At 37.3% G+C, this 21,679-nt stretch overlaps 5 protein-coding genes across 8 annotated transcripts in view; 2 read left to right on the top strand and 3 right to left on the bottom strand.

The window, feature by feature from the left end:
* The window catches only part of LOC125242574 (importin subunit alpha-7), a 35,170-nt gene extending 32,830 nt beyond the window's left edge, over nt 1-2,340 (bottom strand). For 2 of the 3 annotated variants that reach the window (XM_048151352.1, XM_048151351.1), the window contains exon 1: nt 2,109-2,339. The gene's annotated coding sequence lies outside the window, so the exon portion shown is untranslated. Of the gene's footprint in view, nt 1-2,108 lie in introns of all 3 variants that reach the window. The other variant, XM_048151353.1, reaches the window with a different exon arrangement.
* A 496-nt stretch (nt 2,341-2,836) lies between these two features.
* Nucleotides 2,837-3,953, top strand: LOC125242585 (UPF0389 protein CG9231). The gene is made up of 2 exons (XM_048151369.1): nt 2,837-3,119; nt 3,350-3,953. The coding sequence occupies exons 1-2, from the start codon at nt 2,917-2,919 to the stop codon at nt 3,558-3,560; spliced, it is 414 nt and encodes a 137-aa protein (XP_048007326.1). The 5' UTR covers nt 2,837-2,916; the 3' UTR covers nt 3,561-3,953.
* Nucleotides 3,697-5,118, bottom strand: LOC125242586 (protein MIX23). Of its 2 annotated transcripts, none has more exons than XM_048151370.1 (3): nt 4,960-5,118; nt 4,457-4,729; nt 3,697-3,883 (listed from the first exon to the last, which is right to left on the bottom strand). In XM_048151370.1, the coding sequence occupies exons 1-3, from the start codon at nt 4,987-4,989 to the stop codon at nt 3,776-3,778; spliced, it is 411 nt and encodes a 136-aa protein (XP_048007327.1). In that variant the 5' UTR covers nt 4,990-5,118; the 3' UTR covers nt 3,697-3,775. The 2 variants fall into 2 exon arrangements, with proteins under 2 accessions (XP_048007327.1, XP_048007328.1); XM_048151371.1 differs by having other exon boundaries at nt 5,045-5,111.
* A 540-nt stretch (nt 5,119-5,658) lies between these two features.
* LOC125242584 (60S ribosomal protein L24) lies at nt 5,659-13,348 on the top strand. The gene is made up of 5 exons (XM_048151368.1): nt 5,659-5,737; nt 5,862-5,937; nt 6,249-6,334; nt 11,780-11,941; nt 13,182-13,348. The coding sequence occupies exons 1-5, from the start codon at nt 5,733-5,735 to the stop codon at nt 13,318-13,320; spliced, it is 468 nt and encodes a 155-aa protein (XP_048007325.1). The 5' UTR covers nt 5,659-5,732; the 3' UTR covers nt 13,321-13,348.
* A 6,331-nt stretch (nt 13,349-19,679) lies between these two features.
* LOC125242576 (ATP synthase subunit beta, mitochondrial) lies at nt 19,680-21,607 on the bottom strand. The gene has a single exon (XM_048151356.1). It carries the CDS (start codon nt 21,498-21,500, stop codon nt 19,956-19,958), a length of 1,545 nt encoding a protein of 514 aa, XP_048007313.1. The 5' UTR covers nt 21,501-21,607; the 3' UTR covers nt 19,680-19,955.
* Nucleotides 21,608-21,679: the final 72 nt, after the last annotated feature.

Raw genomic sequence — 21,679 nt, 5'->3', positions numbered from 1 at the left:
AGAACCAATACAACACAAAACTTGTCAAAAATCGATGAAAACCGAATGGAGCCCCTTAGAGTGGACAGAAAGAACGATCTCTACGACTTGGTTATCGATTATGTGTACCGTACTATATTTTATTTCGGTGTACTATATTTTTTAGATGGAATTTTCTAAAATACTATATTTCCCTAAAAAAAAGTTGGCAACCCTAGATGGCGCGGACTTTTTTTTTGTTTTTTACCTATTTGTTTATTTGTATTAGTTAAAACTGCCAATTTGAAGTGTTTACAAAGAGGACCAGTCAATTTATTTGTTTTATCGTGTTTTATAAGTGACCAGGGGAAATACTCAGTCCAGGGGAGATACTGTTGCACAGGGGAGGATACTTTGTGACCAGGGAAGAGACAGTTGTATGAAAAATTTAGTTTAATTTTTTAAGAATTAATTTTATTTATCGTTTTTATTATAATTATTGATTATTTATACTCAGACTTTACATTTCATAACATTCTTACAGCAAGAAAAGTGATAATTCCTTAATGAGTTGTCTTATTTTTCACTTCTCCATATTATCCATTAAAACAAAAATAATTTGAATGTACAATCAATAGGCAACAATTAAACAAAAACCTATCCTTTTAATATCAGCATTAAACCTTTTTATTAAACAGCTTCATGAAAATTTCATATGAAGTTGAATGTGAATGTGCCCTCTTTTTTTCTTAATAGTTGCATTTTTCTGGAAAGAAAACCTTCTATCGTAAAGTTAAAATAAAAATAGGTACAACGCTAAACAAAGGTTAAGAGATAACGGAAATAAAAATAATCAAAACTAGTACAAAAGTATCTCCTCTGGACAATCAAAAATAGCTGTAAAAGTGTTTCTCGTACGCAATTCATAAACAAACGTAACAATATATTCAACATTTACAGTGGATATTGTTATATATATTAGTATTTGAACAAATGATTGTGAAATAAAAGTGACCAGAGGAAAGACTGCATTCACTCAACATTTCTGTACCCAGCGAGTGCTGTGGCCGAAACAACCAACAAAACGGATGCATAGTTGCCTTACGCGCCTCTTGACGGTAACTTCACATAACACCCTGTTTATTAGAGGACAAAACCTCCACAGATTAACAAATTAAACCGACTTTTGAAGGAAAACTAAAAAGCCAGGGGACAAGACACGAAACGAGGAGGACAAAGTTTGGAGTTCATATTTGTTGTAAAATACAGAAATATAAGAAATTCCACTCATAAAATACTGTTCCCTAGTTATTTATGTTTGTAAAATTAAGGCTATTAAAATAATAAGTGAATTTTAACAAAGTCATAATTACTTGTTTACAAATAAATTCGGTTGGGGGACAGGCCAGGGGAGAGACATTTTTCCTACATTAGAGCTGATTGTGACTAATTTACATAAATTTCTGTAATAATTTTGAGTGTCCATGTAGAAAACATTTAGTTTTATAAAATAAATATGTTATTATAAAGTTTTATCTTGAAAAAATATATTTTATTGTCAGTGCCGTCGAAAGTACCTGTTAACTTAGAATCACCCTTCTATAAACGTGGGTTGGGAAACAAAAGTCAGAATGAGGGTCTAAGATGCTGTATATCCTGTTATACACTGCCAATAAATGGTCAATTTACAATGTCCTGTCTTACAAATTTAATGTCAAATAAAGACCTTCTAAAAGTAATCTTTTTTATATTTTAATGTAAATAAAGTCTGTACATGTGTGTTTATTTACTACAATAACCATAACTCTACAGACTAATTCATTGGTACTATCAAATTGACACAACAATCAAACTTGGCAAAACAACATCTGATGAGTATGATGACCATTTGACCACATCCGTATAACGCAAGCGAAATAAAGTGTAAAGGTAGATAATCCTAAACAATATGTTGAATCACTACAACGTCAATTTGAAAACTGAACATTTCACTAATACCTGAGATTCCATAGCTTACTATCTACACCCATTCCATCCATTAGATTAAAATCAATTATTGCAGCAAGGACATACTGCCAAAAAACACAGTCGAACTCTCATTTTCGTGCATGCATATCGAAAAGTGGTCGTAAGCTCTCAATGAAACTTACATCGATAGATGACGACGGACTCTAATGAAGAAATTTAGCTTGTGAAGTAAAATCAATCAGTGCACATGAAACTGATGAAACATTAACCACTGACAAATTTAACTGTACGTGATTACACGAAATACACTAACTCAAATCCACCACATTCGTGATTTAATTCGATTGTGCATTACTTTTTTGCAAACAGACGTCACTGTGCTTTGCTTTTTTCTTAGCGCTGCGTTCAACAACATCGAAACCGAAAGATAAACTAAAAATAGTACGAGACCAGATGTCGGACAAATTATGACAACAGGACGGGCTGATGTGAAACTTGGTTGTAAGAAGAAGATAGACATACATTCATGATGTTCATGACAATTTGTTCAAACATGTATTTATACCTTTATTCATTTGATATAACATAAAAATGAAAATTTCATTATAAAAATTTAAAGTGCGAAAAGAGATAGAGCGTAGATACATTAGACATTTTTTTTGAAGCTAAGCCTGAAGTTTCAATAGTTTCATACAAATTGGGATGAATTAAAATTAAAATGTACCATGACATTTAAAAACTGGCAACATTAAATATATTGACAGTTGCTAGTCCAATCATGAGCAGCTTTTTTGACCGATGTTGCCAACTTGTAAATTGTTTTTTGCATAGGCTTGTTATTAGATTCGTCGAAATTGCACACGAACTTGCATGTCGTGTGCAACATACTTAATCACCTCGACTGTCAAATGATGAGCAGGAGGGAAGGAGGAAAAACTACACTTTGTCATTGTTTTCGCATTCGAGCATACTACTGTGCGCGTTCAAAAAATGATTAAACATTTTTTTCCTAGAACGACTGCGTTATGTTTAGTGAGAAGGATGTGTACTCCTGCCACCCCGCCACCGACACCCTCATCGGGTTCGTCTTCTGGTTCCATGTCGGCAAGATACCGACCAACAGATTTTCAGAAGTTTATCCTTGTTTGGACCAAGAAATATAAAAGCAAGGAGGAAATCCCTACATTTGTCTCGTAAGTATATTGATTCGTCAAAAGTTTAGTGATCAGTTTTATTCTATGAAATGATGTTATGCAATATTGTTTAATCATCTAATTGGGTGTTATTATAGAAAAATCTGAAGGTCAACAGTGTTGTTCTATTGTAAGCGTAGACATTATTAACTGAAACTGATAAGCTGCAACATGCAACACCTTGACTAATCTTGACTCACAATTGACTAATCTACTTTGTATAATTTCAGAGCAGAGATTATTGAAAGGTCCCGCAGTGAAGCTCGCATTAAAATCTCAAATGTTCTCATGCTCCTGACTGCTCTCGCAAGTTTTGGTGCCATATTGGCAGGAAAGGCGGCCGCTAAAAGAGGAGAATCTGTCCATCAAATGAACATGGACTTCCACAAACAATATAGAGCTGAGCAGGCTGAGAAGGAAGCAGCGGCTGCTGCTAAGTAGAACATAACCAGAGTTGTGTCTTGAGCCATACCAGCCCAAATATTGTAGTCACTAAATTCTTGCGCCTGCTTGCAGATGATAATAAGTGTTGTGTACTTTAGATATTATTAGAATAAGTATTGAATGCAATAAAACATTTTTAACTCAAATCTATTTATAATATATACACTATAGGCTCAAAAACAGGTTTTGCAATTCTCAGTCTTCATATATTTTCATAAGTTGTCAGGCTTGTAATAGCTTCTACACTTCTCTGTAAACAGCTTTGTTGTTTTTTCACGGATCACCTCTTCCACACTCAGTTCAGTTTGCAGAAGACGTAGCTGTGGAGAAACCAATAATATTTATAAGCATTATGTGTCATATATTTTAATAAAAAATTTACATATTCTATCACCATTTCTACTCTTTTAGACCTAGTCCACAGTTATATCCATGACCTTTGCCAACATAGAAGAAAGTTCTGTAAATAATGTTGCAGCATTATTGGCAATGTGCAACAAAACAAGTTGTCTGGCTAAAAATAAACAAGCACTTGGGCTTCTAAATATAAAATTCCTCACATGTCTGGCCAATGTTTATCTTCAGAAAACATATCCAAACTGTAAACCACAATCTTACATTTACACATGGATTCTCATTTCAGCTTCATGTGTGTGTTTATTAAACTTATTGGTTTCAACATAATACAGAATCATTCTACCAAAACTATCTTATCTTCAGTTAATACTATGACATTCTTATTAACATTTTATGCTTCTTTCAGATGTAGATTGAAATTTATATTTTACATTTGAATCATAAAGTGAGTATGTGTAATGTACATATACAGGTAATGGCAATAATATTTAAAACATAAAATTAGTAATTTTAAATTCATTGATTTTTTAATTTACCTTCCGTTGTTCTGCTTTCAAAGTTTTCAAAACATCATAATCATCAGGCCTCTCTTCTTTTGCTGCCCTCAATTTCTTTACAGTCTCGGCCGTAGACACTATGCAGTTTTTGATGACAGCTTCCCGGTCGGTATGTCCTTTCTGAATCTGCGAATACAAGTCTGCACATGCAGAAGCTGCATCTATTTTCTTCCGGAAGGATTCTGTGGGAATGGATGTATTGAGTGCATATACTATCTTGTCGTCTAGTACACGCATCTTCTTCAGTACATCCTGAAACAAAGAAAAAAATAAAGTTTAAATTAGACTATTTGCTGTTATTAATAATTTGGAAATTTTGTTGTCCCAAGTCTAATGGCATGAAAGTCGCGTTTTTTTATTACTGCTACAATTCTTATTAGTAAATGATGGCTCTCGGAAGGAAAGATCAAAACAAATTGTAAGGTAATGATAAGGAATTCTACCGGCCTATGTCCTAATTTTAGAAACCTTATTTACATTACCTGAAACTCAGAAAAATCGGGACAAAACATTGCAACGTTTCAACTAATACAATTTTTTAAAGTATCAAGTATTATTTGAACTCACAATGTTTATTTAAACTAATTAGATAACACAACTTTGATTCATTTTCGATTAGAATGGAATATTATTTTAGGTTAGAGCGTTTTGAAACCAATACAATATTTTTGATGTGAATTTGATGAGATTAATCATGTAAATAATGTGGAAAGAATTTGTTGCAATATCTTGCATAAGTAATTGTCCATGACTAAATAATTGCATTTCTCTTGCTTTACTTGTTATTTTTATTTACATAATTAGATAATTACACTAAGCAAGGATGAATTAGCATATGGCAATCGTTCGTAATCACGAACGATCACCTAGTGTTGCTACTGTTGCTATATAAAAAAATACTGTACATGAAATAAAATGAAAAGCAGGTTAACCAACCTTATAATTTAAAAAGGAGGAATCAAAGAGCATTGAATCACTACGTTTGGGAGGAATCATAAATCATCGTCTTAGCCAATTATTATCAAAAAATAGCAGTTAATTTATGTCATCCACTCATTTTATCAAAAATGTCTAAATACTTCTATCAAGTACCATCATCACAAAACACATAAGTGTCTTCTTTATGGTCCTCATGTTGTTGGACTTGTTTTTGACGGATGTCTGTACTAGTAACCTTTTCTCACTTTTCAGGCTCTGTGGTTTAGTTATGACAACTCCGAATGTTTGACAGTTCTTTCGCGTTTGACAATTCAAAATGAAGTACGTTTTCGCAATTTCTGTTTTATATCTTAATGTATTTGTGTAATCTTTAAACAATTTCTCGCTCAATTAAAAGAATATAATAATTCGTGTACCCTTCTTACTATGTTTGAATTATTTTCAGGATCGGTCTGTGCGCGTATAGTGGATACAAGATCTATCCCGGCCATGGGAAAACTATGGTTAAAATGGATGGCAAGGTAAATACTACGTTAATTTCACACCATAAATTGAATTGTAATTCAATGAAAGCCAGTTTAATTTAATGGCTCTTCTTCACTTATAATAATAATCATCATGTTTACATCATGGGTTCCAACATAACCTCTTAGTAAGAACTAAGCGAACCTTTATGTCGAATCAAGCTCTTGAAAATGTTTCATTATGTCTGATTAACATGTTTAATTTATAATGTTTACTGTGTCTCTAGGTAATCTTAGCTATGCATTTTTTTATACTACTTTCAATGGTCATATATTAATTTAATTTACTTTTTCGTGTCTATTTTCAGACCTTCACATTCTTGAACTCAAAATGTGAGGCCGCGCATCTGATGAGGAGGAATCCTCGTAAAGTGACATGGACTGTGCTTTACAGGTGAAGTATCTACATTTTTTTAGTTCTAACCTTTATTTTACACTAGATTCTACTGAAATCTAGGGAAATTAGCATTAGAAAGTTTTACTATTCTCCTGCTAGGGGTCACTATCAAATTTACCTTATCACTAAAAGACTATATAGCTGACACGTCTGGATTGTGTTATGTCTTTGTGGCTACGTAGACATGAATGCTAAATGTGTCTTTAGCAAAACGTCTGGATCTTAAAACGTAACAATTTAAAATGATCTAACTGCAAAACATCTTCATCTTCGAATGTCTGTATTACAAAACAGACATGAACGCTAAATGGTCACGGAGCAAAAAATCTGGATTGTTTAATGTTTTTATTGCTAAATAGAATAAACGCCAAACAAACGTCTGGTTTTAAAATGCTTAAGTGTCTTGAGAATTCAAACCTTCTCGCACTTTTAATAAGAACTGTTCTGTTACATATTTATAAACCATGGCGATGACACATTATATTTCCGGACGTTTCGCTACTGAAAAGTTCTGTGTTGACGTCAATTAACTAACTACACTTTTGGCTTTTTAGATATGCTAATCATACGGACTATGTATATTTCCAGACATTTGGCTACTCATTCATTCTAAGTCTTAGCCATCCAGTTAAATTTACTTTTTGCTGATTGAGTATTCTACTTTCATGTCATCCCAGCTGAATTGACTTTATACCACAGAATATATAATAGTACAAGTACAGAAGGCCCACTGCTTTGATGTTTCGAAATGCCGCCTTTTTAAATACCTACAAAATTCTTACAAAGAAACGAGCCGCACGTGCGCGGCGTCCGGCGATAGGGTTACCTATGGATTAAAACGAATTAATACTCACATAAAATGTTATACTATTATATTCAAGTCTTGGGTACTTTCCAGGTATATATACTGTATTTATATATTTTTGTTCAAGTTCCAACATTACAAGCCTTATTGAATAGTCAGGGACCAAACGACCTCTTTTACAAAAAGTCGTCGACATCTCTTCTAAATACCTAAAACAGGTATGGATGTGTTCCTCGTTCTCTCCAGATTACGAATTGACCTGTTTTAGTTTAAGGAGGGGGGGACGGGTTGAGAAAAAGGGGGGAGAAAGATGGCGGCCGACCATCATAGATATTTATTCACATCTCGAGTCCTATGGCACCAATCTGTTCGTGCGAGGTGTCATTTGAAAGCTTATTAAACCTACTTTAATTGTTTTTGAATAACTATACTCATAAAAGTAATCGTTTACGAAATATTTGAAAATATGTGTTTTTTATCGCGCATGAATTGCACAAGTACTAGTAAAAAATGCGTCTAACTCAATAAACAATAACTTTACCGCAATTGATGTTATTATAAAATTTTCGCGTCTATTCATGCTCTTTTTAAAAATATAAGTTTCATTGGTATATGATAATATATAACCATGTAATTACGAATTTGGTTTAGCAGGAGTCACTCTGCCCGGTCGCAGAAATGGGCGCTGACCGTAGTAAAGTATTCAATATTTTTGAGGTCCTATTTTACGGATCCATATGCGAGAGGTATCGTTTCAAAGCTAATTAAACCTACTATATATTTTTATAAATAACTATAGTCATAAAGGTAGCTGTTTAGAAAATATTTGAAAATATGTGTATTATAGACCATGAGTCGCACAAGTACCTACTGGTAAAAAATGCTTCTTAATCAATAAACAACAACTTTTCCGGAATTGATGTTAGTATAAGATTTACGCGGAATTTCATGCGCTTTCTAATAACATAAGTTTTATTGGTGTATGATATTATATAACCAAGTAATTACAAATTTAAGTAAAAGGTAAGGTTAAGTAGGGGCCACAGCGCCCGGCCACGTATGGATGCTGACCGTCGCCAAATTTTCTATATTTTTCAGATCCTATTTTATTTAACAGGAATCTTTTGAAAGCATATTATGCGTACTATCATTAGTTCTCAATAATTTTAGTTGTAACTGTAGTAGCTAACAAAATATTTGAAAATATGCATTGGAACCGATGTGAGTAAAACATGCTTCTAGCTCAATGAATTATATTTTTTCCGCAATTGATATAATAACAAAATAAACGGCGAAATGTATGACCTTTTCAAATAATAAGTTTTGTCAGTATTGCATAAACAATTAATGTTAATTTATCCATCATACTCACTGCGCACCGTCATATACATGGATGACCATCTTCGTTGCCGTTTTCATAATTTTTAAGATTGTATCTTGGTGCATGACCAATAAACAATAACTTTACCGCAAATAATGTTATTATAAGATTTACAGGACATTTCATGTGCTTTCTAAAAATATAAGTTTTATTGATGAATGATATTATACAACCAAGTAATTACGAATTTGGTTTAGCAGGTGTCACTGCACCCCCGTGACGTAATTGGTGCTAACCGTCGCCTAATTTTATGTATTTCTCAGATCCTATTTTAGCGATCAATTTGTGAGAGGTATTATTTGAAAGAATATTATACGTACTATCGTTACTTTTTAATAATTTTAGTCGTAATTGTAGAAGTTTACAAAATATTTGACAATATGTGTATTTTTACTGTATATGAATAGCATTCGCACTGATACGAGTGAAACATGCTTCTAGCTCAATAAATTATATTTTTCCGCAATTGATATAATAACGAAATGAACCGCAAAATGTATCGCCTTTACAAAAAATGAGTTTTGTTAGTTTTGCTTAAACAATTAATGTTAATTTGTCCACCATACCCACTGCGCACGGTCAATCGTCATATAAACGGATGTCCACCGCCGTTGCCTTAATTTTTTCATCATTTTACAGACTTTATTTTACTGATCAATTAAGTATATAAGTAAATTCGATACGTGATAAATTATATTTATTGTGAATATACGATCAGTGAAATAAAGTCTGAAAAATCATGAAAAACGGCAACGACGGTGGACATACATTTATATGATGGTGCGCAGTAGGTGAGCTGAACAAATTAAAATTAATTGTTTATGCAATACAAACCAAACTTATTTTTTGTGTAAGTCATACATTTTCCGTTTATTTTGTTATTATATCAATTGCGGAAAACTATAATTTATTGAGCTAGAAGCGTGTTTTACTGTGCATGAATGCTATTCATGCACAGTAAAATACACATATTACTAATCAAATATTTTGTAAACTTCTACAGTTTCGACTTGAAGTATTAGAAATAAAGATAGTACGCATAATATGCTTTCAAATGATACCTATCACAAATTTATCAGTAAAATAGGATCTGAGTAATGTAGAAAATTTGGCGACGGTCAGTCAGCACCCAATATCGTGACAGGGCGCAGTGACCCCTGCTAAACCAAATTCGTAATTACTTGGTCATATAATATCATATACCAATAAAACTTATATTTTTAGAAAGCGCTTGAAATTTCGCGTAAATTTTATAATAACATTAATTGCGGTAAAGTTATGGTTTATTAAGTTAGAAGCATTTTTTATCTGTATATGTGCAACTCATGCTCGAAAAAAAAACTCATGTTTTCAAATATTTTGTAAACAGCTACCTTTATAATTATAGTTATTCAAAAATAATTACAGTAGGTTTAATTTGCTTTCAAATGATACCTCTTACATATGGATCCGTAAAATAGGAACTTAAAAATATTGAATACTTTACTACGGTCAGCGCTCATTTATGCGACCGGCGGAATGACCACTACGAAACAAAATTCGTAATTTCATGGTTATATTATCACTTACCAATAAAACTTATATTTTTAGAAACCTCATGAATAGTCGCGTAAATTTTATAATAACATCAATTGCGGTAACGTTATTGTTTATTGACTTAGAAGCATTTTTTACCAGTACTTGTGCGATTCATGCTCGATAAAAAACACATATTTTCAAATATTTTCTAAACAGCTACCTTTATGACTATAGTTATGTGTAAATAATTATAGTAGGTTTAATTATCTTTCAAACGATACCTCTCACATATGGATCCAAAAAATAAGACCTCAAAAATATTGAATACTTTACTACGGTCAGCGCCCGTTTATGCGACCTGAAGGATAACCCCTGCCAAACAAAATTCTTAATTACATGGTTATATATTATCATATACCAATGAAACTTATATTTTTAAAAAGAGCATGAATAGACGCGAAAATTTTATAATAACATCAATTGCGGTAAAGTTATTTTTTATTGAGTTAGACGCATTTTTTACTAGTACTTGTGCAATTCATGCGCGATAAAAAACACATATTTTCAAATATTTCGTAAACGATTACTTTTATGAGTATAGTTATTTAAAAACAATTAAAGTAGGTTTAATGAGCTTTCAAATGACACCTCGCACGAACAGATTGGTGACATAGGACTCGAGATGTGAATAAATATCTATGATGGTCGGTCGCCATCTTTCCCCCCCTTTTTCTCGACCCGTCCCCCCCTCCTTAAACTAAAACAGGTCAATTCGTAATCTGGAGAGAACGAGGAACACATCCATACCTGTTTTAGGTATTTAGAAGAGATGTCGACGAAAATCGTGAAGGAGACGACTTGTGGCCAAATTGGCTCTAGACTAGAACTTTTTCGTGGGACTTAATTAGTAGTAAATCTGTGTAAGAATGTCCTATGGTATTTATTTTATTCATGATGTCTATTTAACTAAGTATTATTAGCCATTCGACACGCGGACATCGCATATGAACCTTAAAAAAACTCGCGACGTAAAGTAACAATAGAAAGTGCGAACGTGCATTCCGTGAGAACGCGCGCCACCCCTGAGTAGGCCGCAAACTCGCGGCCGCCAGGATGTACTTGTAGCGCGGCGATAGAATCGCGGAGTGAGCCGCCCCTGTTTATACTGACTGTATATTTAAATTTTCTGACATCTAGCCGAAATAGTCGTTTAGCGATAAGGTAAACTTGATAGTGACCCCCTGCTAGCTATATCTAATGCTAAAAAAACAAATAATATCTGACCCTTGAACATGAAAATGAAGCTTTAATCTTAACCTAGGTAGAAATTGTGCTAAACATCACTTTATCCGTCTAACTTCTCTTTTCTATTAAAGTTCTGGCTTATTGCATTGACAGAAATAGTTTAGGCCTTAGTTTTATAGTTATCCTTATGGAATGAAAAATGGTTGAAATTAGATTCTCAATCTACTCTATGTAATATTGTGAATATAAGAACCATTTATAATTATATACAAAAACATATTTACCTAATTATATGAAAAACTAAGAGTAATAAAGCCAGTATGCTACCTCATTTTTTCACCTAAAATAGGCACACTGGTTGTTGATTTGTAAAAAATGCCCCTATAAGAAACTAAGACTAAGCATAAAACTTATCTATCTATAATAGGCCCTAGAAGCATTATAACTAGGATGCTGGCAACATATACAATAAATTATTAATTAATGTTTACAGGCGCAAGTTCAAGAAGGGTCAAGAAGAAGAGCAGACCAAGAAGCGCACCCGCAGGACCCAGAAGTACCAGAGAGCCATTGTTGGTGCCTCCCTCAGTGACATCATGGCCAAGAGGAATATGAAGCCTGAGGTGCGCAAGGCTCAGAGAGACCAGGCCATCAAGTGAGTACTTTGTTTTTATTAAAAAATATTTTTATAGATTTCTCTAGGTTATGAAATCTCAATTTCAAGCTATGATATGAAACCTGTGGTGTACAGTCAGGTAGTATCTATACATAAATAAATAGATACACACTGTCTTGGGCGCAGACAGACGACGCAACGAAGCCTCGACGTTACGTTGTCACCTAAATCTAGATAATTTGTGATTTTTATTACTTTGATGTGTTTATTTGTTATGCTTTTATGTATTTTAGTTACTCAGTGCTTTGGTTTTTACTGTCATACTGTGTAACGTATTTGAAATAAAATGGGATGCAATGTCAGTTACCACAAGAGCCAGTGTTAACTGATAAAGGCAGGTCCTATATTTGTCCACTGTGTGTGGGACCCTGGCTGGACTGGCATGTACAGATGTAGTGTGGAAAGGTTTTCCTTTGTATCTTTCCGGAAACATTCGTATTTATCATGCTAGTTCAGACACTGTCCGTTTTGTACTGACACTGACTGAAATAGCATGACACGTTCGTACGTTTCTGTAAACCTACTAAGGAAAACCTTTTTGCACTTCATCTGTACCTGTCTCTGCATGCTGCATTATCCAATTCAAAAAATTCCATGTTCATTCGGGTTCATTGCTTTGCTTAGATTTTTTTTTCTGCTTTGGCTTTTACTCCCTGCCAATTAGCACAGGGTGAATTTGCCAATGTCAGTGTTGGCTTGGTGTTACCGTAGTGTTGACTTTCACACGTGAGGAGAATGTTCGGTATTTTTTACGTTATCAATACTTGATTTACTCTTTTTAAACAAATAGTAACTCATACATAAATTGTCTATGGTTGAAAAAAAAATACATTAATAGGAAAATCTTCAGGGTGGGGTAATTTTTGTTGCTAAATCTGCTTACCTAATACTTGAACGGCCTCTTTGTCACAAAATGCATGAAACTAGAAAAGGTCTGATGGATTGACATACTATAGTAAAAAGTTCAACCAAGTAGCGTCAGGAGACTATGTCCTCGCGCGGCAAACGGCCAGTGTAGTCTCATAGTAATGTATCGACGGAGGCTGATCTCTCTGCCTACAATGACGCGCGTCTGCTGAGGCAGGTCCTCACTCTGTTTGGACAACCCACTCTTATAATTTACTTAGAAGAACATGGCTAAAGCATGAAATGACACCATGTATTCATAGAAATAACCTTTTCAATTTTTTTTTTCTTAATCAAAAAATGTTTGTTCTAGGGCTGCCAAGGAACAGAAGAAGTCCACCAAGGCCGCTAAGAAGACTACCGCTCCCCCCACAAAGGCGAAGGCTCCCCCCAAGGCCAAGGCCGCCAAAGTGAGCCAGAAGTCCGCCCCTCGCGTTGGCGGAAAGCGATAAGACCTTTGTAATTAAACATCTAAGCTAATTTAGTATTTTTTTTATGAATCCCTTCAAGACCTAGATACCAGTGGCAGCTGGTGAAAATTTCTACTAGGCAACACAGCAAAAATAAACCTACCTTAACCTTAGGAACTATCCTAGTAATCAATTTTAGGCAAGCCAGTGGGAATCGGCTTCTATGGACTAGCCGCTGCTGCTAGATACTCCCCGTAAGGACGCTGACTGGCGGCACGTGACCGGCTACTATAGTCCTGTGGTCGTCCAGAATTTACATTGTGTGTCAGCCGGACAGCGAGAGCATTTGTTCACACGACTCGATCAAAATGTAGACTTGAACGAAATGAATTAAATTGTTGCGTCCAGTCCGTGGCCTACTAATCTCCCGGTGACCCTGGTTTTATTAGAGCCCATTTAGACGGTACGAGAACTCATACGAATTTTATTGCATTGCAGTATTTAATGGCTGTGCAAAATTGTATGTAACCTGGGTGCGTAGCCGAATGGCACAAACGCTCACGAAACGAAACGCTAGTAGATATCTATCGCTCTTGCGTATTGGCGCGACAGAGCCAGACTAGCTTTCGCGGCGTTTCGTTTCGTGTCGGAGAAATGCCATTCGGCTACGGGGCCTGAACAGCGCGCAATGTATAAGTAACTAAAATCGCATGCCGTCTAAATCAGGCCTTAAGCTAGGAAAAATTATGGGTCGCGTCACGCGGATGCGGCTGGTGACCTCAACTGATAAGTCTGCACAGTCATAAAACATCCAGCTCGCCGGTGACGTCCGCACGTCCGTGCACTCAAGGCCACGTCCAGTCGTCCACGGCTTACTTTCGATAGTTTGCACAATTCAGTGTATAATTATATAATTTGTTCCTAGCGTAAACATAAATCCCGTGATAAATCCTGTCACACCTTGAAGCTAGGAACATACTACGCGGACGTCCGTCGTCGCGCGACCGCGGACGGGGATCTGGACAATGAATATACCTACACCCGTGCAAACTATCGGTCGACGGTCGTGGACGTGGCGTTGAGCGCATGGACGTCCGATCGAAATCTGGCTCGCTGGATGTTTTGGTGACCGTGCACATACACTGATCGGTCGCGGTCGTGGTCGCTCGACGGCGGACGTCCGCGTAGTATGTTCCTAGCTTTAACCAAAATCATTCTGTGTCCCGGGACTCCCGCTTGCACATAGAGCTTGACATCGCGTCACACAATTTATCCCGAATGGCGCGTTTACATTTTCTGAAAGGCTGGAGAGATCTAATCCGACATCTTAAAATTCCACTTAGTGAAATGTTTGCTCATTAGGACCCGGGGGTGATTCCATTATCGCGGGTGCAACATTTAGACGCATGTTTTCGTTTATAGTAATTAAATGAAAAACATTTGTATTCAAATTAATCGTGTAAAGACTACATTTTAATATTTTCATTTTAAATTAGTTTACAAGGAATTTATAGTTATTTGTTATACAAGGGTGCAAAGTTGTATTTTAACGCCGAGTGTGGAATTGAAAAACGAGCAAGTGAAAGGATTCTATAGTTGAACCACGAGCGAAGCGAGTGGTTCGAGAATAGAATCCTGAACTTGCGAGTTTTTTAACACACGAGAAGTAAAATACATTTGCACCCGAGTGTAACACAAAACTTTTCCCCTCACTATAGCGAGGAAACTACAACGCAAAAAATGCGTTTATCACTGCTTCCAGTAGTTCCACAGGTGGTAAAACATCTTCATCACTAGATTAACCCACTTTTATCAATTTTAAAGCAGAAAATTTGGCTATATTCAAGCTAAGCTTATTAAAGCTAAATTACTTTATCCACTAGTGGATAAAATGCGTTTTTACCCGCTGGTATTGAAGGACAAAACACGTGTTTCCGAGCTAGTGAGGGGAAAAAATATTAATTTAAAAGCCAGGAGGACAGTTCAAATTGCCATCGCGGGTGCAACTAATTCGGCCCTACCTCTCCAGATCATAGATAAAAAACGCATAAATCTGTTAATTGTGATACATTAATTATCTTAAGCCTTAATATTTTGTAAGATGTTTAAATAAGAAAGAACATATTTAAAACGCCAAGCAAAACAAAACAAAAAGCAATTAATTTTTCACCTCACTAGCTCGGAAAGGACTTTTTTATTCTTTAAAAACAGATAGCAAAATCGTATTTTATCCACAAGAGTGCAAAGAATATTATCGTACAAAAAAATTTATTTTTGACTTTTCCACTGTACTTATTCATAACGCACCTTAAGTAACATTGCAATCTCAAAACGCGTGAAACGTGAAACGGAACGCACCCAAATAGATTTTTCCCCTCACTAGCTCGGAAACACGTGTTTTGTCCTTTAATACCAGCGGGTAAAAACGCATTTTATCCACTAGTGGGTAAAGTAATTTGACCTTGAATAAAATCAAATTGACTGCTTTAAAATTGATAAAAGTAGGTGAATCTAGTAATAAAGATGATTTACCACCTGTGGAACTACTGGAAGCAGTGATAAACGCATTTTTTGCGTTGTAGTTTCCTCGCTATAGTGAGGGGAAAAGTTTTGTGTTACACTCGGGTGCAAATGTATTTTACTTCTCGTGTGTTAAAAAACTCGCAAGTTTAGGATTCTATTCTCGAACCACTCGCTTCGCTCGTGGTTCAACTATAGAATCCTTTCACTTGCTCGTTTTTCAATTCCACACTCGGCGTTAAAATACAACTTTGCCCCCTTGTATAACAAATAACTATTTCTTCTTCTTAATTAATTTGAAACTTTTGTGGTGTCGGTGGGTGCATAGTGGAAATTGTAATAAACGCAAATTGACTTATTTCTGTGCAATTATGTTCCAGTTGTTTTTTAACCCCCGACGCAAAAACGAAGGGGTGTTATAAGTTTGACGTGTCTGTCTGTTTGTCTGTCTGTCTATCTGTCTGCCTGTGTATGTGTGTGTGTGTCTGTCTGTGGCATTGTAGCTCTCGAACGGATGAATCGATTTTGATTTAGTTTTTTTGTCTAAAAGCTGAGTTAGTCGGGAGTGTTCTTAGCCATGTTTCATTAAAATCGGTCCACTATATCGCGGTCGGGGGTTTTTTCAAAATTTTAATTTTGTGGTTACATTGCGTGTTTCCTCGCTTTAGTGAGGTGAAAACTTATGTGTTACACACGGGATGCAAAGTTATTTTACCTCGTGTGTATTGCAACACTCTCTACGCTCAGGATTCTATTTTTGAACTACTCGCTTCGCTCAGGATTCTATATTCGAATTAAATACATATCATCAATCGTATTCAGTATATAAGGCCTGATTCGTAACGGATTTGTCAAATTCAGAGTGCTTTTTCTTGTATAATTTCTAGCTTACATTATATATACATTACACCATTCAAATTGCCAGATTCACAAAATTATTATGTTAGAATCATGTTTAAAAGCAATTCTCAACTAACTAGATAGATAAAATTAAAGTGATCGCTGAAAATAATTCGGCGACAAATTGCTGTCAAAAACTTGATTCCTGTTGACGAAACTTGCATTTAAATCATTTTCAACACTACCAGGCAACCAACATTATACCTTATCTGAAAGGCAATTTCTTTACGATTCCTATGAAACAATTATAATGTAGATGAGTCTCCAAATATCCACTTTACTAGGAATTCAGTCGATGCAGTGTCCGTTACTAAGCATTTAAAGCAAAGTAACCACTTTTCGATAAAAAATCTACAACAAAAACTGCTGAACGAAGCTGTTCGCAGATTTTATTTAATAATATGATCTTTCAACTTTATTCTGACAATAGCTGGATATCATCCACCACAGCTATGAAGCCAGCAGCCTGCTAAAGCCAACGCTCTTCAAATCGGGTAAAAAACTTAATTTAACGAAGTCTCATAGTATTCACCTATTAACCGGAATAGGATGGAGTGTCTAAGAAATTCATTCATTTAAATGACACCAACCATAAGCCACCAAAATATTTAAAAAAAGATATTCCTTGATAGGACTAAAACTAAGAATGTGTCGAAAAACACTGTCGGATGTACGATGGAGGGCATACAACAAAACTTACAACATGAGCGAGGAGAAATGGAGAATGATGAATTTACTAATAAATTTTAAATACATTTTAAACACATTATAGAAAAACATACTTTGATTCGGCCGGCTCTGGTACCGTTAAAACAGTTTTGAATTTGACAAATCCGTTACGAGTCAGGCCTTATTATTAGTCAAAGCATGTCAAAACAAGAAAATATGTAATTAATCACACTAAAAGTTTAACTGACAAAAAGTTGCACCCGCGATCTGATATGAAGATCGCGGGTGCAACCAATCTAAAATGTCGTTAATTTTAATTTAACAATCACTACACTCTTAAAAACGATTAATTTAAGCTTAATTTTCACTTCTTACTTTTACAAAGTTTAAATTTACGCGAGAAAAGTAAACTTTTATATCTTTTGTATCGCGGGTGCAACTAATGAGCAGTGTATTGTATCAGACAATAATGCTTAATAAATAACAACATATACTTAATTTTTATGGTACACGAGGATAAATGAATATTGTCACTTCACGTTTAGGCGGTAAACACTGACCTGAAATTGTCGGAAACAGCTATTTTGTGCCAGTTTTTCTAGGTATTTTTTTACAGTTTGTACCAACTCTTTCAATGGTAATATTTACAAACGCGCCAAAAAAGTAAATATGCAGTAAAATCAAATAAAAATACATTGCATATTTCGGCTTTCTTCTTTACGCTCGTAACAAAAAAATCAACTAATTTAAAAAATAATGTCGGGAATCGTCTATATAGCGGAATCGCCCCGGGGCTGATGATTTTGGAGGAGGGTGCAATTAAGTTCCCCAGTTTTTCAAAGGCGTGACAGTACTGAAAAGGTTAGGTAAGGTGCATTAGGGTAATTCCGAAAGTCGCATAAAAATCACCATTATTTCCATCATTATCAAGATTACCCGAGAATTTGTGTCATTCGGAATTACCCTAATGCACCTTACCTACTACTAGTTGGGTGGAGGACATCCGGAAAATTGCGGGTCACAACTGGATGAGACTAGCTCAGGACCGAGAAAAGTGGCGTAGGTACTAAAGAGAGGCTTATGCTCAGCAGTGGGCGACAAAAGGCTGATATTATGATTATGATATGATATTTTTAACCCCCGACGCAAAAACGACGGGGTGTTATAAGTTTGACGTGTCTGTCTCTGTGTGTGTGTGTCTGTCTGTGGCATCGTAATTCGTAGCTCCCGAACGGATTAACCGATTTAGTTTTTTTTGTTTGAAAGCCAAGTTAGGCTCCCCACAGACAGTCTTAAAAATTCATAATCTTAAAAAAAAAATGTATGCAAATTGACAGTTCAATTGACACTGACAGCTGTCAGTGTCAGTTTGAACTGTCAATTTGCATACAAATTTTTTTTAAGATTATGAATTTTTAAGACTGTCTGTGGGGAGCCTTAGTCGGGAGTGTTCTTAGCCATGTTTTATGAAAATCGGTCCACCATTTCGCGGTCGGGGGTTTTTTCAAAATTTTAATTTTGTGGTTATGTACCTGCATTTAAAACCAACATCAAACTCGTTATATTTTCTCATAATCGAGCTATTACGGATGTAATGGTTGTAAAATAAGAAACATACAGCGCTGGATGCCGAAGGAAAACAGTGTTTTGTAAGTAAGCACTTTTTTTACGACCACCTACCTTAGTAGTCAGAAGTAACTTGTCTGGCAAACTGCAATATAAAAGGACTCTAAATTGGAAAGGTATCCACTGGGTCTAGACGAATTCAGCACAGGTTTTAGTCAAATATCAGGGACCGTCCACACTCAAGAGACGCATGTCCGCCGACGCGGAACGAACGTCAGCGCCACGCCGCCTAAATATAATTTAAAAAACGTCTCCTCAGTACATTTTGTCTGATTTTGTATAGGAAGGACGCGCAAGGGACGTCGCTTGGCGCGCCCCAGGCGACGCGTCTTACGTCTTTCCTATACAAAATGTACTGAGGAGACGATTTTTAAATTACATTCAGGCGGCGTGGCGCTGACGTTCGTTCCGCGTCGGCGGACATGCGTCTCTTGAGTGCGGACGGTCCCTCAGACAAACGCAAAAATGTTATGTAACAAATTAAACAGGGAGTAAGTATACTGTAAGTCTGATTTACTATGATACATCATATTTTCAAGTCATATGAGACAATTGTTTAGTTAAGATCTTCCCCACTTCGCCCGGTCTTCGAGCTTCGGCATCCTTAGGCGTGAGATTGTTCTCTTGCATGTCCGCTCTCACGAGTCTCACGACGTTATCGGAAAGTAAAATAATGAAAAACAAGATATTTTGTACAATTTTATTTGCGACAAAATGCACCGCAAAGTAATAACATGTGTTCAGTTCAGACATTACATGATTTCAGTTGTTTCTTCTATCGGATATATACAATATCTGTACTATTTCCATAATTACTATATTGGATTACATTATTTAAAATGTTATAGCAATGGAATCTACTACTGAACGTAACATAACCCTTAGTCCTTTCCGTTGGTCACTCTTTCCAATAAATAAGACTATATTCTTCCTTACACTACTTGATTGATCCATTTACATATTTAGGTGCTCTTGGCTAGAGTCTCGGCCTTGGCGACAACTTCCTCGATGGGTCCGACCATGTAGAAGGCGACCTCGGGCAGGTGGTCGTACTCGCCCTGCAGGATCTTGGAGAAGCCCTTGATGGTCTCCTCGAGCGGCACCAGCTTGCCGGGGTGACCAGTGAACACCTCGGCCACCTGGAAGGGCTGCGACAGGAACCTCTGGATCTTGCGCGCGCGCGCCACCGTCAGCTTGTCCTCCTCGGACAACTCGTCCATACCCAGGATAGCGATGATGTCCTGGAGCGACTTGTAGTCCTGCAGGATCTTCTGCACGCCACGGGCGATGTTGTAGTGCTCGGCGCCGATGATGTTGGGGTCCATGATACGCGAGGTGGAGTCGAGAGGGTCCACGGCGGGGTAGATGCCCAGCTCGGCGATGGCACGCGACAACACAGTGGTGGCGTCCAAGTGAGCGAAGGTGGTGGCCGGGGCGGGATCAGTCAAGTCATCAGCGGGCACGTAGATGGCCTGTACTGAGGTGATGGAACCCTTCTTGGTGGTGGTGATTCTCTCCTGCATGGTACCCATGTCAGTGGCCAAGGTTGGCTGGTAACCCACAGCAGATGGGATACGACCCAGCAGGGCAGACACTTCAGAACCAGCCTGAGTGAAACGGAAGATGTTGTCAATGAAAAGCAGCACATCCTGACCTTCCTGGTCACGGAAGTACTCAGCCACAGTGAGACCGGTGAGGGCGACACGGGCACGGGCGCCTGGGGGCTCGTTCATCTGGCCGTACACAAGAGATACCTTTGAGGTCTTGTCCTTGAGGGAGATGACACCAGACTCAATCATTTCCTGGTACAGATCGTTACCCTCACGTGTGCGCTCGCCCACACCGGCGAACACGGAGTAACCACCGTGAGCCTTGGCTACGTTGTTAATGAGCTCCATGATGAGTACAGTCTTGCCGACACCAGCACCGCCGAACAAGCCAATCTTTCCTCCCTTGACGTAGGGGGCCAGCAGGTCCACGACCTTGATGCCAGTGACCAGGATCTCTTGCTCCACGCTCATGTCCACGAACATGGGAGCCTCGGCGTGGATGGCAGCGGTCTTGTCGGTGTTGATGGGGCCGCGCTCGTCGATGGGCTCGCCGATCACGTTCATGATGCGCCCGAGCGTCTCCACGCCCACGGGGATGCGGATGGGGGAGCCGGAGTCGTGCACGGCCTGGCCGCGCACCAGACCCTCGGTACCGTCCATGGCGATGGTGCGCACCGTGTTCTCACCCAAGTGCTGCGCCACCTCCAGCACGAGCCGGGGCTGCCTGTTCTGCACCTCCAGGGCATTGAGGATGAAAGGCAGGTTGTCTTCGAACTGTACGTCCACAACGGCACCGATGACAGCAACTACTTTACCTTGTGCCTTGCCTGCGGCCTTCGCTGCATAATCACGTTTGTTGACCAGAGCTCCAGCGACTAAAGGTGTCTTGTCAGCTACAGATTTGTCCACTACCGACTTCGCGGCCAATCGACCGGCTCTACAGGCGGTAGAGAACATTTTCGTATATTAATTTAATCGATCGAATAGAAGAAAATTCAAAAGGGTCACGCTCACTCCGAAAAATTTACGTAAGCGGCAGCAAGTGCGAGACGACGAGGAGGAGAGGGGAAGGTTGCGGCAGGGCGGGGGGAAGGAGAGTGTCACAGAATAGATAAAGATGTGATCAAATTTAAATC

This window comes from Leguminivora glycinivorella, chromosome 3 (genome assembly GCF_023078275.1).
Source record: "Leguminivora glycinivorella isolate SPB_JAAS2020 chromosome 3, LegGlyc_1.1, whole genome shotgun sequence".
Classification (NCBI taxonomy): Eukaryota; Metazoa; Arthropoda; class Insecta; order Lepidoptera; family Tortricidae; genus Leguminivora; species Leguminivora glycinivorella.
The sequence above is the reverse complement of the archived record's forward strand: the minus strand, read 5'-3'. Positions and strand labels throughout refer to the sequence as shown.